This window comes from Rhinolophus sinicus, chromosome 15 (assembly GCF_057876585.1).
Source record: "Rhinolophus sinicus isolate RSI-liver-muscle chromosome 15, RSI-T2T, whole genome shotgun sequence".
NCBI lineage: Eukaryota > Metazoa > Chordata > Mammalia > Chiroptera > Rhinolophidae > Rhinolophus > Rhinolophus sinicus.
The window spans coordinates 45257431-45271499 of NC_142515.1; the positions used below are offsets into that span (position 1 = coordinate 45257431).

The 14069-nt window shown below is 35.3% G+C and overlaps 1 protein-coding gene across 4 annotated transcripts in view; it reads right to left on the reverse strand.

Moving 5' to 3' along the window:
- Nucleotides 1-14069, reverse strand: part of CTNNA3 (catenin alpha 3) — a 1445036-nt gene that overhangs the window by 406926 nt on the left and 1024041 nt on the right. For all 4 annotated transcript variants that reach the window (XM_019731774.3, XM_074339503.2, XM_074339504.2 and 1 more), the window contains one exon: nt 10858-11058. In XM_019731774.3, coding sequence (XP_019587333.3) covers nt 10858-11058 — 201 coding nt within the window. The remainder of the gene's footprint in view (nt 1-10857; nt 11059-14069) is intronic.

Sequence of the window (14069 nt, forward strand, 5' to 3'; positions counted from 1 at the left end):
TTGCATTGCTTGCTCTGAGGGAAGCCAGGTGCCGTGTTGTGAGAATACCCAAACAGCATATGGAGAGGCCCAGGTGACAAGAAACTGGAGCCTCCTGCCAACATCCAGGTGAATGAGCTTGGAAGCAGATCCTTCAGGCTTGGTTGGAACTTGGATGAGGCATCCCTGGCCACAGTTACCTCTAATTTCCCGAGAGACATGGAGCCAAAACCACTCAACTAAGCTGCTCCCAGATTCCTGACTCTCAGAAACTGTGAAACAATAAATGTTTGTTGTCTTAATTTGCTAAATTTTAGGGTAATTTCTTATGCAGCAGTAGATAACTAATATAGAGAAGATAAGCTTTGATATAGCTCTCAGTTTTTAGGGAGGCGGGGTAATGAAATGATAATTAGTGATCACACGATTGGAGGAACAGGTCATAAAAGGCTGAGCCACTACTGATGAGAAAGGTTTGCCCACTCACTATTGAAATGTATTGTGCAAGTTATTCTAAATAAAATGAAAGTTTAGCTACTAAGGCTTGGAAAGACCTCTGAGGGGGAAAAGAAAGATCCAGCAATTTAGGGTGCATAATGTCTAATTATGAGATCCTACTGAAGACCTTCAAAACAGTAGTTAACAAAGTCTAATTGAACCACTTGCCTTATTACGTATGATTAATGCAGGTGTGTGACAGTGTGTGTGTGTGTGTGTGTGTGTGTGTGTGTGTGTGTGTGTCTTGTTCTTGGTATCTCCAGACAAAGTTCTTTGTTTCTTTGGTAAGTAAATGAGTTATGATTGCAACAATCATACAGTTGGATAATTGAAAGGGTTTACAAAATTCAAAATAACATACTCATACAAAATTATTCAAGATAAAGAATACAGCAAAGCAGGAGAAAGAATGTGCAAGCCAGCATCAGAGCCTTAGAGATTTGCAGGAACACCTACCTAGGCTTTTCTTAGTCACACAGGATGCACTTCATCTCTGTGTTATGAAGCATCAAGACACATACAAGAAGTTGAGGTTTAGGGGAGTGTAGGCAAAAGATTTTGACAGTCTTTTATGGCCCACTGGTCAGAGCCAAGCTATGGTAACTAGGTAAACAGGTATAAGCCATCAATCTACAAATCTTTAAACAATGTAAAGAAGCAGGCCTTGGGCGCCACCAGGGGGATTTCAAACTTTAGACAACAAATAAATTACTACCATTGTTTCCCTGAAAATAAGACCAGATCTCATATTAATTTTTACTCCAAAAGATGCATTAGGGCATATTTTCAGGGTATGTCTTATTTTTTCATGTACAACAATCTACATTTATTCAAATACAGTCATGTCATCTTCTTCTGTAACATTGTCATAACGTACTAAATGTGTCTGTCTGGCTGACGATCTGAACTAGGGCTTATGTTCAGGTTAGGTCTTATTTTCGGGGAAACACAGCAGCTAGCCCCTCTTCTTTATCACACCCAAAAGTCAAACCAAGCTTCCAGATGCCCATGGAGATAAGCATAGAGATAACCAAGTCATGCTGCAAGATGGTTCTATTTTATACAATGACCATTAAACACACACAGACACGAAAATCAATCACTTTACATATAACATAGCATATGTACTATACATACATAGCTATACTAATATTAAATATAATAAACTATATGATAAAATAACATATTATTATCAATTGATACAAACATATGTGCATATGTATATGGGTGCATATGTCATTTATACTTACATAAATATGTACAGCTACGTATTTATAATAGGTATAGTAGGTAATGCTTACCATGTGACATGTAATCTGGTTTCTTAACAATGACAAAAGACAGGACAATTATAGACAATAAACAAATATAAATAATTAAGCATAAGCCAATAAATTTTCAATTAGACAGTTTTAAAATATTAGGTTTATGTAGTTAGGTTCACGATATTCTATACCTGCTGCATGAGATGTGTATATTAATATCTTTTAGAAAGGATAGTGAGTTGCTTTCTTTATCATGTGAATAATTTAATGATTCTCTGAATATATCCAGACTCCTTTTAGAATTTTCTTTTTTTTTTTTTTTTGTTGCAGCCCACTGACTCTGTTCTATTTTGGATCAATAATTTTCTAGACCTGCTAGAGCTATGTCACCTTGTCATTTTATTCATTACACTCTTGAGTTAGATTTACTATTTCAGTTTTCCATGACTTATTATTTCTGTTTTTTTCCTCTTGTTTTGAATACATTTTCAAGTAATTTTTCAAAAAGTTTATGCAACTTAAATATCCTGACTTTTTATTCATACACAAAGGTTTTTATTTTGCCACAGATCTTAAATAAATACAATATTTTCAGTTCAAATTGTTTTTTCACTGAATGTGGAGTCATTGCTTCATTGTTTTCCAGAACTCAGTGTTGCTGAGAAGTCAACATCAGGCAGGATCATACCCTTACTTACTTGATGGTTTCTGCTTGTGTATATTTTAGATTGAGGGATTTGTCACTCTTTTTCATCTACCTTCCTTTCCAGCAGCTTTCTATTTCTGCATTTGTTTTCATTTTTATTTATTTGTTTTTTCTGATGAGGTTACACCCATGCATTTGCCATTATGGATTTATTATTCCCTTTCATGCCCCTTTATAGTTATTTTAAAAAGATGTTAAACTAGAATGGGGTAGGCATAGCTGCCTTCTTCCTAACATTTTAAATAGATTTTTTAAAAGGCGGAAAAAATCATTGTTACTCCCTGGACTCAAAATTATTGGATTGTAATGTTGAAGACAGAATGATTACATTAACAGACATGATGAAGAAACAACAACTATTTCAATACACAAATAATTGGTAAACAGAAGAATAAATAAATGGGATAGGGGATAAGGGGAGTACAATATTTTAACGTACTGCTTCTTCCCTCAAAAATATTTTTTCTTTTTTTTTTTTTTTTTACCAAATCAATACTCTAATACCTCTTTTTAGATATATAAGACTTTTAAGGCAAGTGCTAAAGGAATGTGCATAACCTTTCTTAAATCACTATAACCTACAATCAACATAAACTTTAGAATATCTGGAATCTTAAAGAAATACTGCCAGCAGTATTTATAATAAATGATACCTTTAAAAATCTCTATTATCAGAAGAGAAATTTTATAATATAAATTGTTCACTTAACTTTAACTGCTATGGATTTCGGCAGACAGTAAAATTAAATGGTGGATGATCACCAGAATATAAGACATTTTCTAAGATACTACTAGGTTACTAATACATTTCAGGAGAAGAAAATTATTCCCAAGTTCTTAGCCTGCTGTGTAGGACTGTTAAACAGTAATACTTCCTTCTGTAATTGATGAAAGAGAAAGTTGTAAATTACCATAAGCTAGAAAATGTAATATGTTAAATGAAAATATATGTCAGCAGTAATTAGCCTGGGTCCATGGTGGGAAAGACTTTCCAACTGCCTAAAATCTCTTTGGCTTTTCTAGAACTACCTCTATTCTCACTGAGCTGGTCAAACTGGACACAAGATCAATGTTTAAGGACACTTCTTTATTCCACTTGTTCTGCTCCCAGCACTGCTCTTCCAGCTACGGCTATCATTTAAAATACCCTTCCTTCCTTCAGTTAAACAATTTTTCTTTCCTTCATTAAAGATCTTCAGGTATTCACTATGTGTATAAATTCCCCAAGTTTATCATTTTCACCAAGAGGTGAAATAATCTTTAACACACCCAAACATGATTAAGGACTTATTGACTTCATTAAAGAAAATATTCATATTTATTAATAAAGCTTGTAGATAACACTTTCATTTGAAAATGTTGGTGGGCAAATTTGCTTTTCTCTTCAAGATGAGATGCTCTTTCAGCATTTGCTTTCATGTCCACAAAGTCTGAAAGTGTAAATGCAATATTGCCTTATTTTGGCAACAGCTATAGGTCCTGTCACCTTAGAAAGGCTGACTTCTTCACTTACTACATTTACTCTTATCTTGGAAACTTGACGAGATCATCGTGCCCATTGTGACCACCCCCACCCAACCAGGACTACATTTGAGGAATCTCATTTAAAAAATGGCATGACAGACAGGTGGGAAGGAGAGGCTGGACGTGAAATGACTAAATTCAGCTCTGCTTCTGCACCAATTAACACCAAGGAAATACAATCTGATATATACTTTCAACTTCACATGGCTTTTGCTCTTTCCAATGCCAAAGGAAAGAAAATCTGAGAGAGATACCACCTCATTTTATTTGCTAGATTCAGTGAGCTTGAATCTCAAATTTAGCTTTACGGATGAGTATATAAAAGATTTACCAGCTACATCAATAAATATATAACCAGACTTTCTAGGCATATGTAAAGATCTCTGAAAAAGTAAAATTAACTGTCTTTACAACTGGGAGCTATTAATACATGAAATAGATTCTTGAAACAACTGAAGGGAGTTAGGTCATTAGTTACATAATTCTGGCTTTCAAGATGGAGTAGAAGGAAAAAGCCTCCTGCCAAATATTGTCTACATTTCTAAAATCATACACGATGTTAGTTTATAAAACATTTTATAGTAATTATATTCTAAAAATATTTAATTGTTGAATTACCTAGTTGATGACAGCCTAGCCCAGAGCTTCCTAACAACTAAACTATGCTGTGGAATACGGGTATATTTTAGAGGGTTATTGGGGTGTTGAAATATGGATGCCCATAGCATTCGGATGGCTATCTGGGAAAGACCTAACACTGCTTAAGACCCTAGAACCTCTGATCCACTCTGGGCTTCAATAGCCATTTCTGGTTTCCCAGTGACCACGCTATTACAAAGAAAGTCTAGTAGTTAGTAAATATTAAAATAAATGAAGTCAAAGTACCTATCCCTTTGTATTTAACACAAAATAATATAGATTAATGGAGTATCACTGTACATTTAAACAATAATAGGATTACAGTTCTGTTAAATGTTGTTGTTGTTAAAGAAAGAAAAAAAGGAAGAAACACTTGAATGATACATTTTTCCACTTTTTTACAAGGCTTCATAGACTTTTACGTGTCTATCTTGTCGCTATCATGGCAGTAGAATAATGTTCACATCATATATCCTGTTAAGGCCCATCTTCCCTAAAACATACTTAGATTTGGAGGAATACCATAATACCTTGTTAAGTAAGTCTACCAGGAATAAAGCATGTTTGTTTTTTGTTTTGTTTTTTTTCTGTTTACTTTTCAAATTTTATAAACCATCTGAACGAATTGGGATTGGCAAAAAGCTGTTCAAAGGCAGCATTACGGGTCAGGTTACATGGTGGGAGTGTTTCCATTGTCCCAACATCGATGATGACCAACCAAGTTGGTACCGTCAGTCTTCAACTTCCCTTCTCCTTTTACTCCCTTGCTGATGTCTTCCTCTCCTGCTCTTCACCAATCCCACCTCCCTCTGCTCATAGCCTCCCAAGGCCCTTCCTGTGTGGGGATAGGAGTTCTGCTGTGGGGCAGAGTACTGTCTCCATAGATTCCATAGATGCTCAAAGACCCCGGAGTAGCCATCATCTGTCACCCTACAATCCCTGCCATGCTGACAGTCAAGGTGTGGGTACATGTTTTAAACTCTGCTAATATGATGTTTCTGTCCAGAAAGTTGAATTCAGAGCAAATGAGGCAAAAGCAGGAATGAGTTTAGAATTTATTCCAGTGGTGAAAGTATCTGGAATGTGGCGGCAAATGAGCATACCATCTGTGGGGTCCAGTGTCATAATGTTAGGCTGCCACTAATGGCATTAAATGTTCAGACAGGGCTGCAATAGCAGCTCAAACAGATGTTCTTTGGGATAACTAACTGGGTTGCTATATGGAGCATCCCTTGCAGTCTGTCTATTTTCTCTTCTTGTTCTCCAGACTTCTTCTGTTTGTTTATTTGTTCATGTTTCTGCCTAATTTAGCCATAGATAGATTCTGTTTGCAATCCAGAGCTGAAACTGGGGTTTTATGCCTAATCCTTTTACATATAAGTTATTTTCCTTTCTACTTATCCCTACTACATAAAGGCTCATAAAAGAAATCTGAATTAGGCTTATTTATAGAAAACGTGTAAAAATAGGATCAGGAAGAATGGTATGATCTAGTTCTCTTTCCACATAACATCTTCCTTGGCTGGAGAACATGCATGGGAGGCTGGTCACAGGAGTTCTAGGGTAAAGAAAGTACTAGACCTGGAGAGCATCTTTGCACAGGTGAATATGCACACATCAGGTACACAAACTCCACTTCCTTTGGCAATCACCCCTTCTTCAATATCTCTCACCTGTCCTTAGTCCGTCTTCCATTTAGCATCAGCCTCATAGTTACATAGTTTACACTTTCCAGATAGGGAAATGTTTCAGCCCTTTTATATGATTTTCAGAAATCCACTCTCAAGCTCTCCATGTTATTTCTTCTTTTGACAATAATATTTTTACCACTGTGTCAGAATGTATCCTTTTTATTAATAAGAATAATATCAATAGTGGATTTTAGATTATTCCAAGTACCTCTCTTAGGATCTGACCATATCAGAAAGGTAAAATAAATTTGTTATAAACATGTATAACACAGTGCATCTAAGAGAGTTCCATTCTTATGGTATTTATTTTCCTGACAATTTTATATTTCCAAGTACTTAAAATGGTAAAATAAGGAAGTACCCTCAGCCCCCTAACTAGATCTATGTCTTACTCATATCCAGTTCTCTTTGGACAGAAAATGGGTTTTCCACTCAGAAGTTCTAGTAGCTGCTTTCTTCCATTCACAATGTTAGTTCAAGGTCCCAAATTCCTGTGACAACAGAAGCACTTCTGAGGCCATGGGATCTTATTCTCATTTAAATGAGCCAGACTGTCCTTCAACTTTTGTTTTTTGCATCACTAACATGAAGACACTTGGTTATCCAGGTTAGCTGACAGAAGCGTCTTGATAATGCTCTCCGACTGTGTTAAAGGGTGTGAGAGTAGGCTTAATGCTAAAGTAAAAAAGTAAGTAATTTGGAGGCTGGTCTTAGATTACCTAGGTAGGGAACTTTGCCAGAGACGGTTTCCAAATTAGAAGTCACTGTTGGTACCCTTTATGGGGATTTGTTGGAAGCATTAGTGAAATTAGGTTCAGCAGGATCTTTCATCAGATGCAGTTCAAGGATGGTTCTTATAAGTAACTGAACACACAATAGTCATGATCTCTTATCAGAACCTTGCTAAAGAACCTTCTATGAATCTGAACCCAAGTTTTCTGAAAGTGGCTAATATCTAACTCTGGCCAATAGTGAATCACTTCCGCTACCTTTTCATTACCCCTTGATTTGACCTAATCCACTGCTTTAGAGTTTTGTTATTTTCCTGAACTGGGATGATAACTTGTTCTCTTCCTTAACTGGATTAGAATGTGTCATAGTATAACCTTGTAGTGAATTTTAAATTTAAAAATTTGAGACTAGGACTTGAGCACCTCCATTATGTGTAGAATGTTCCCGGTAAATATAAAAATAAATAAAATGTGGTGTCTGCCTTTAAAGACGATACAGTCTGATGGGAGAAACTAGCATGTAAATGGTTGACTGTGATACAAAGTGCAATAGGCAGTAACTATAGGACAAGCTCATCCATGGTAACACAGATAATGGAACAATTCCTTCTAACTGCAAGGGAAACAGAAGCTCCTTTACAAACGTGGTGGCATTTAAGAAAGTGTTGAAGAACAATTGTAAGTTTAGTAGAGAAGAAAAGGCATTTTATTGCTGGAATAGAATTACCAAAAGCATACAGGCTCGATTCAAGAATTGTGTTTGCTTTTTTTGTTTGTTGGTTTTAATCTAGCACATACAAGACACTATTGCCTTCACGTTACAATCCAGACGGCTTGTTATTTAACAAGAAGTCAATATATTTTCTATCCCCTATAAGGAATGCCTGACTGATGGAGGAGCTTAGTAACGGAAGAATTGGGCAGAATAAAGAATTTCTCATGGAGATTACAATACTATGCCTTTGCCTGAATAAAAGGCAGCATTCCAGATGTTGCCTACATTTCACTAAAACCAACTGCTAGGATTTATGGAAATGCAAATGCCTCAACTGTGACAGGGCAACTCTGTATCCTAATGCAGAGAAAACACTTAGAAGATCATCAAATCTTGAAAATGTGCTAATGAGCCACAAAGTCTGATTAAAATCAAAGGTGCAATGTTCCAAAAATATTATTTGTGGTTTAGATAAGTATGGCTTAGGTTTCAACATCGATGACAGTACTTTAAGACAAATTTTGCAAAGATAAGGAGGTATCAGGAATAAAAACAATTCAAAATAGATCCTGATTAACTTATTTTCAGGAAGCAGGTTAAGACCTGAGAACTGGGTAAGAGAAAAAGAAGGAAAGTCGAACATGCCACATATGTAGACCATTCACTTGCTAAAAATGTGACCTAGTAAGGCTTCGTAACACAAAACATGACATTTCCAATTATTTAATTTGATAATTATTTGTAAATAATAAGTCCAAGTTTTGAGCAGATGTGAACAAAAATAAACATCTTCTGTAACTTAATTGTGGAGAATAGAATATTTGGAAGCATGTTTTACAGACAATGGGAGAGAAAACTGCTCTCTCTGGGAGAGAAAAACGCTCACATATTTCAGCGTTGATTAAGATCAAATTGATCTAATTAGTGTTTTCATCTGATTTATTGCTCAGAATTCCCTTTAGAGAGGCATGCTTTTAATAAATTTCAAGGAAAACTGCAGAAAAGTTGGAATTAGACACATAAAACAAAAAATGAGAATCTTTCTCCAAAGTATAGCCAAAAATTATCTGAAATAAAATGACAAAATTGGAAAGTCATAAACTACATTTTTATATTAATAAGCTGTGACTTATACAAAATAACCCAGAACTAACCTACATTTGTAATATTTTCGGCACAGGACATAATTTACGTAGAAAACTAATTAAAGGTACATACAACTAATTAGAGAAAAAAGAACTTCTCTCTCTTCTGATTGAATGATAAAGTGGCCATATCAGTTAGTTATTTTGCAAGGTCACTATAAATCATAGAAGTATCAACAAACTTGTAAATAAATGTGTAAATAACTTTGTTTCATTTTTGTTTTCTGATTCCAGATCATAAGAATTGATTTTGAACAAATTGGTCCCACAATATACTTCACATTCTAGACTCTTGAGAATTTCACTTCCACTCCTTTGCTTATGGCAGATATGGATTCTATCCTATGGAGAGTAAAACTGTAAACTCGGTGCTTCATACAGACATTGTGACCAGAAGCGTATGTCCAAGAGACATTACTAATGTGATTGCAAAACTGAGACAGAGGCAAGACACAGGTAAAATCCTGGTAGACTTTACCTATTCAATTCCCTACAGGAAATTTTCATTTGGCTGAAAAGAATTCTTCTTTTACTTATAATTCCATTCTCAGAGGGTAGAAAAAAATTAGGTAACTCTATACTTGATTTTTACCAGTAAGAAAGAACCAGTTAAATTTAGTTTAAGGAAGAGATGCTGAACTACCATAATACCTTAAGCAAGTAAATAGCTCATTGCTAAAGCAACTATCACGTGATCTATTTGTGACACCAGTGGCTTTTGTGGAATTGGTATAGAAATATAATACCAAGAGTGGTAGATATACCTCCTCCATAATTCCTTAGCATATCTTTAGTGTTTTATTATTTTAGAAATATTTTTAAAGAGGTGATGAGAAAATTATGTACCAAGATTCATCAATAATTTTCTGTATCAACATGCTAGGTAGAGAGCAACATTAATCATCAATTATCTACAAATCTTGCTAAGCTTGCTTTGTGATATACATCTTTAGAACTAGTTGCTCGTGAAGGTTATTCAACTGTTGATATTTTTCTTAGTTAATTACTCTTAGGTGCATTTCCTCCCCATCTCCCCCCAAAAGTTACCACACCCTCCTCCCTTCTACCCCTCTCATTACACAATGCACATATTGTCCAAATTTAATATGCCCTATGCATATCATAAAGAACAACTCTCTAGGTAGGATCAATGATTTCAATATGGAATCTCAAATATACTAGGAATAATTGGTGTACTGTCACACTAACAATAAGAGGTAATCAATAAGAAAATTCAACATGGGGATTTTAAAAATCACCAGGGGTTTTCACAGGAGAAAGTTCTGCCATGATGACGTATAAAAATAGTTGACTGCCCTCATTCAAATTATATCTGTTGTTTCTGAATCCACATGAATTCCAATGCTTTTGTAACTTCCTTGGAGAAATATTAATAATAGTGTGAAAGATAAGAATGCCATTTTACTGAGTGATTCAAGAACAACGCATTTACTAGCTGATTTTAGAAACTCTTGAGTGCTGAAACGAAAACCTAATCTTGATTCCATATTTCTTAAGTAATCAAAGAAGATTATGTGAAAGAACAAAATGCTGTTTTGCAAACAGACTGCAAAAGAAGGTAGAGAGCATTTCTCTGGAAACATAGGAGAAGTTTGCCCTGTTTGAGTAATGCAAACAAAAACCTGGGCGTTCCGATGATATAGCTAAAAGAGGGTTTGAAAACTATTATAAATTTATCCCATCTGGCCTCATTATATTTCCTAACAGCTCTGGCATTAGTAAATATTCAATCAGTGGCTAAGGCATGTAGATAATTTATATAATGCACCTATTTATAAAAAAACGTATTTTCCCATGCAAGCACCTATCACTATCAGATAGTAGAGCAATCTACTTCAAAACAACCAACACAGGTCGAGAACTTCTTTCCACATGGATAAGGGGTAGATACATAGATCAAAATATGAGGAACAGTGCAGCTGTTCTCGGGGATGGAGACTTACCAGTACTTGTAAGGAAGTTAACGTTTCTCATCACACCTTCAGTATAATCCCCTGGCTCGTAACTGTCCATTTCACCTGTGACAATGTGAGCAACTCTTGCTGCCCGACCTCTGATAGCACCGGCAGCTCGGTCTAAGTTATCAGCATCCTGGTCTCGCAAGGCTATGATGCATTTGTTGACATCTTCTAGTATATGGCTCTCTGTAAGTAAAAATTAGTTTTATTAAGAGATCAAATTAGTTTTCCAGATTTGTTTTTTCTAATCACACAAATCTAGCATATTATAATTTGTTAACTTTTGACTTCAGATGTGATGCATTCTGGGAATGAAGGACACTGACAATTAGGAAGGAAAAACACAGATGTAATTATGCTTATATCTGTTTAACAGCAAAATTTGTGAAATACAGAATTTTATATTTTATCAACTATTTTTATAGATTATGTTATTTTAGAGTCCAGTTGCTGTAGATGAAGTTTTAGATTTGAGTGATTTGTAGGTAGAAATTAAGGCAAGTTTCTAGATTCAAACAAAAATAAATTATATAATGGTGGAATACTTAATTATGATTAAAAGCAACACTATACAGATTATAAAACTCTTTAAAAATATTACCTGCCCTAAATATATAGAAAAATAAAACTATGGAGTCCATTCAAGTAGTGTTCATTGGTGTACAATGAGATTTAACACAATTACAGAAATCTTATAAATTAGTAAATAATGCAAAATATGAAATACAGAGAGTGCCAAAAAATGTATACACATTTTAAGAAAGGAATAAACTGTATTAAAATTGTAATATTAAATATATACTGATAACAAAATATTAATACAAGTCATGTGTATATATTTTTTGGCACCCCTGGTAAAGAGCAACTTCACTACATCTGTGAAAACAATTAAGTGTGAAAAGGGCTTTAAAAAGATTGACTTGAAACAAATGAATCCCTGAGAAAGTTGCCCACTTGGAAGTATCTCCTGACTTCTCTCACTCTCTCTTTCCCTCCTTGCAAGATTAGAGCATGAAGACAGCAGAGTATTCTTAGTATAACACTGAGTTTTCTTTTTCTATAAAATGTTTAATACTCTCAGATAAAATTAATGATATATGGAATATCAACAAGCATGGGCATTAATATTTCTAAGAAATTAAGAGACTACTCAAAGAATTAGTGTGGCTTCTGGCTATATAAAATGAATCCCCACTCAAAATTCTTAAAAATATACATAGAAAATTACTACAACAAAAAGACCTCTGTAATTCCAGAACATATTGTTAACTTCCCCTCTCTCTATATATATGTTCACTACCTACAGGTAAGTTATACAGGACAGGCATTCATGAAGTGATCTCCCAGCAGTCACACCTTCCTCCTACTGTGCAGAGCATAAAATTCAAACTACCAAAGAATATTGTCCCTGGTGACCTTCTTATACCTGATGTCTATCATTCCTCCGGAGGCTCCTTACGTTTCAATTATATCTATATTATGATTTCCCAAATCCACCATGTTCTTCCATGCCTCTATTAGAAGGCATATTAGAACCTTGACCTAGACTGTTCTTTTGGGTTCCTGGACCCAGTTTCAACATGTGTCCTGATTTCAGTGTGTGTGTGTGTGTGTGTGTGTGTGTGTGTGTGTGTGTGTGTGTGTGTGTAGGCTCCCCTGCACCAACAAGTAATCCTCTGGGCACTAACCGGATAGCCTACAATTTAATTCAATTCTGACCCTGTCTAACCAGAGATAGCATCAGCTTCCATGGTTAAGGGTTCAGTCCTTCAAGACTTCCTCTCCACCCCCCCACTGCAGACAACAGTCACAAGGTTGTTACCTGTACTTCTGATCACCTAGCTATAAATCAGAGGTTCACACATTCCCCTTTTGAGGTTTGATTAATTTGTTAGAGCAGCTCATAGAGCTTGAGAAACATTTTACTACCTAGATTTAACTTTTATAACTCAGGAACAGCCAGATGGAAGAGAGGCATAAAGCAAGGTATGGGAAAGGGTGCTGAACTTCCATTCCTTCTCCGAGCACACCACTTTCCCCACATCACCAGGTGTTCGCCAACACAAGCTTTTTGAACCTGGTCTCTTTGGGTTTTTATAGAGGCTTCATTACATAGTCACGACTCATTAAATCACTGGCCATGAGTGATTAATTCACCACTGTCCCCTCTCCTGTACCTGGAGGTCAAGGGGTGGGACTGAAAGTTCCAACCCTCTAATCTCCTGGTTGGTTCCCTGGGCAACCAGTCCTCATCCTTTGATGAGAACCAAAAGTCACCTCCTTAATACAAAAGGTAGTTTTATGTCTCTCATCACTTAGGAAATTCCAAGGATTTTAGGAGCTCTGTGCTCCTAAATGGGATGCACACCAAATAGGTATTTCTAATAAATCATAATATCACACCTACAAACCCTCTTTGGGCTGCTTGATCGACTCATACTATTTTTCAAGACACTACCTAATCATTTCTCAGGAAATCCATGCTTATCTAGAACAAGACAAAATGAGTTCCATGTCGTTTGGGAGTCCCATAAAGTGGTTTATATGGTTACATTAGTGTTTCTTCCTATGTTTTAAAGATGTATTAATGAAACTACCTCTCTAGTAGACTATTAAATATATGTGAGTACAGGAATTTTATCTTATTACTTGAGGCATCCTACCTATTGCCTAGTACAATACATGGCACTTGTTAGGTTAAAAAAAAGGTTTCTTGAATGAATTAATGAAGTCCTCTTACAAGATGTGCCTGGGAACAGTAAATTATTTTGTCTAGATACTAAATCATGGGTTATGAACACAAATAGAAACATTTATGTGTCCGTAAGTATAGTTAATTTGACCCATATCAAGAACAGCTGTAATTTGCATGAAAAAGATTAAACACTGAAAACCTTTGTTATAATTTCACTAGAGTTTTAACCTAATTTGCAGCATTCAGTTATGAATGTGTCATTAAGACATATAATAAATCTAGGCATAATCCCATCTTAACAAAAATTGCATGTATATCATCACTATCATAGTTCCCATGAAAATGAAGTACAAATTTAAATGTGGAAGGCGTAATAATCATGAGTTTTTTAAAAGTCCACAGATATGCACTTTAATGACACATTAGGAAGTTGTTATTTTTCAAGCACATTGGTAATTTTCTTAAATAAACACAACATATATGAATACAATGAATGTTTAAT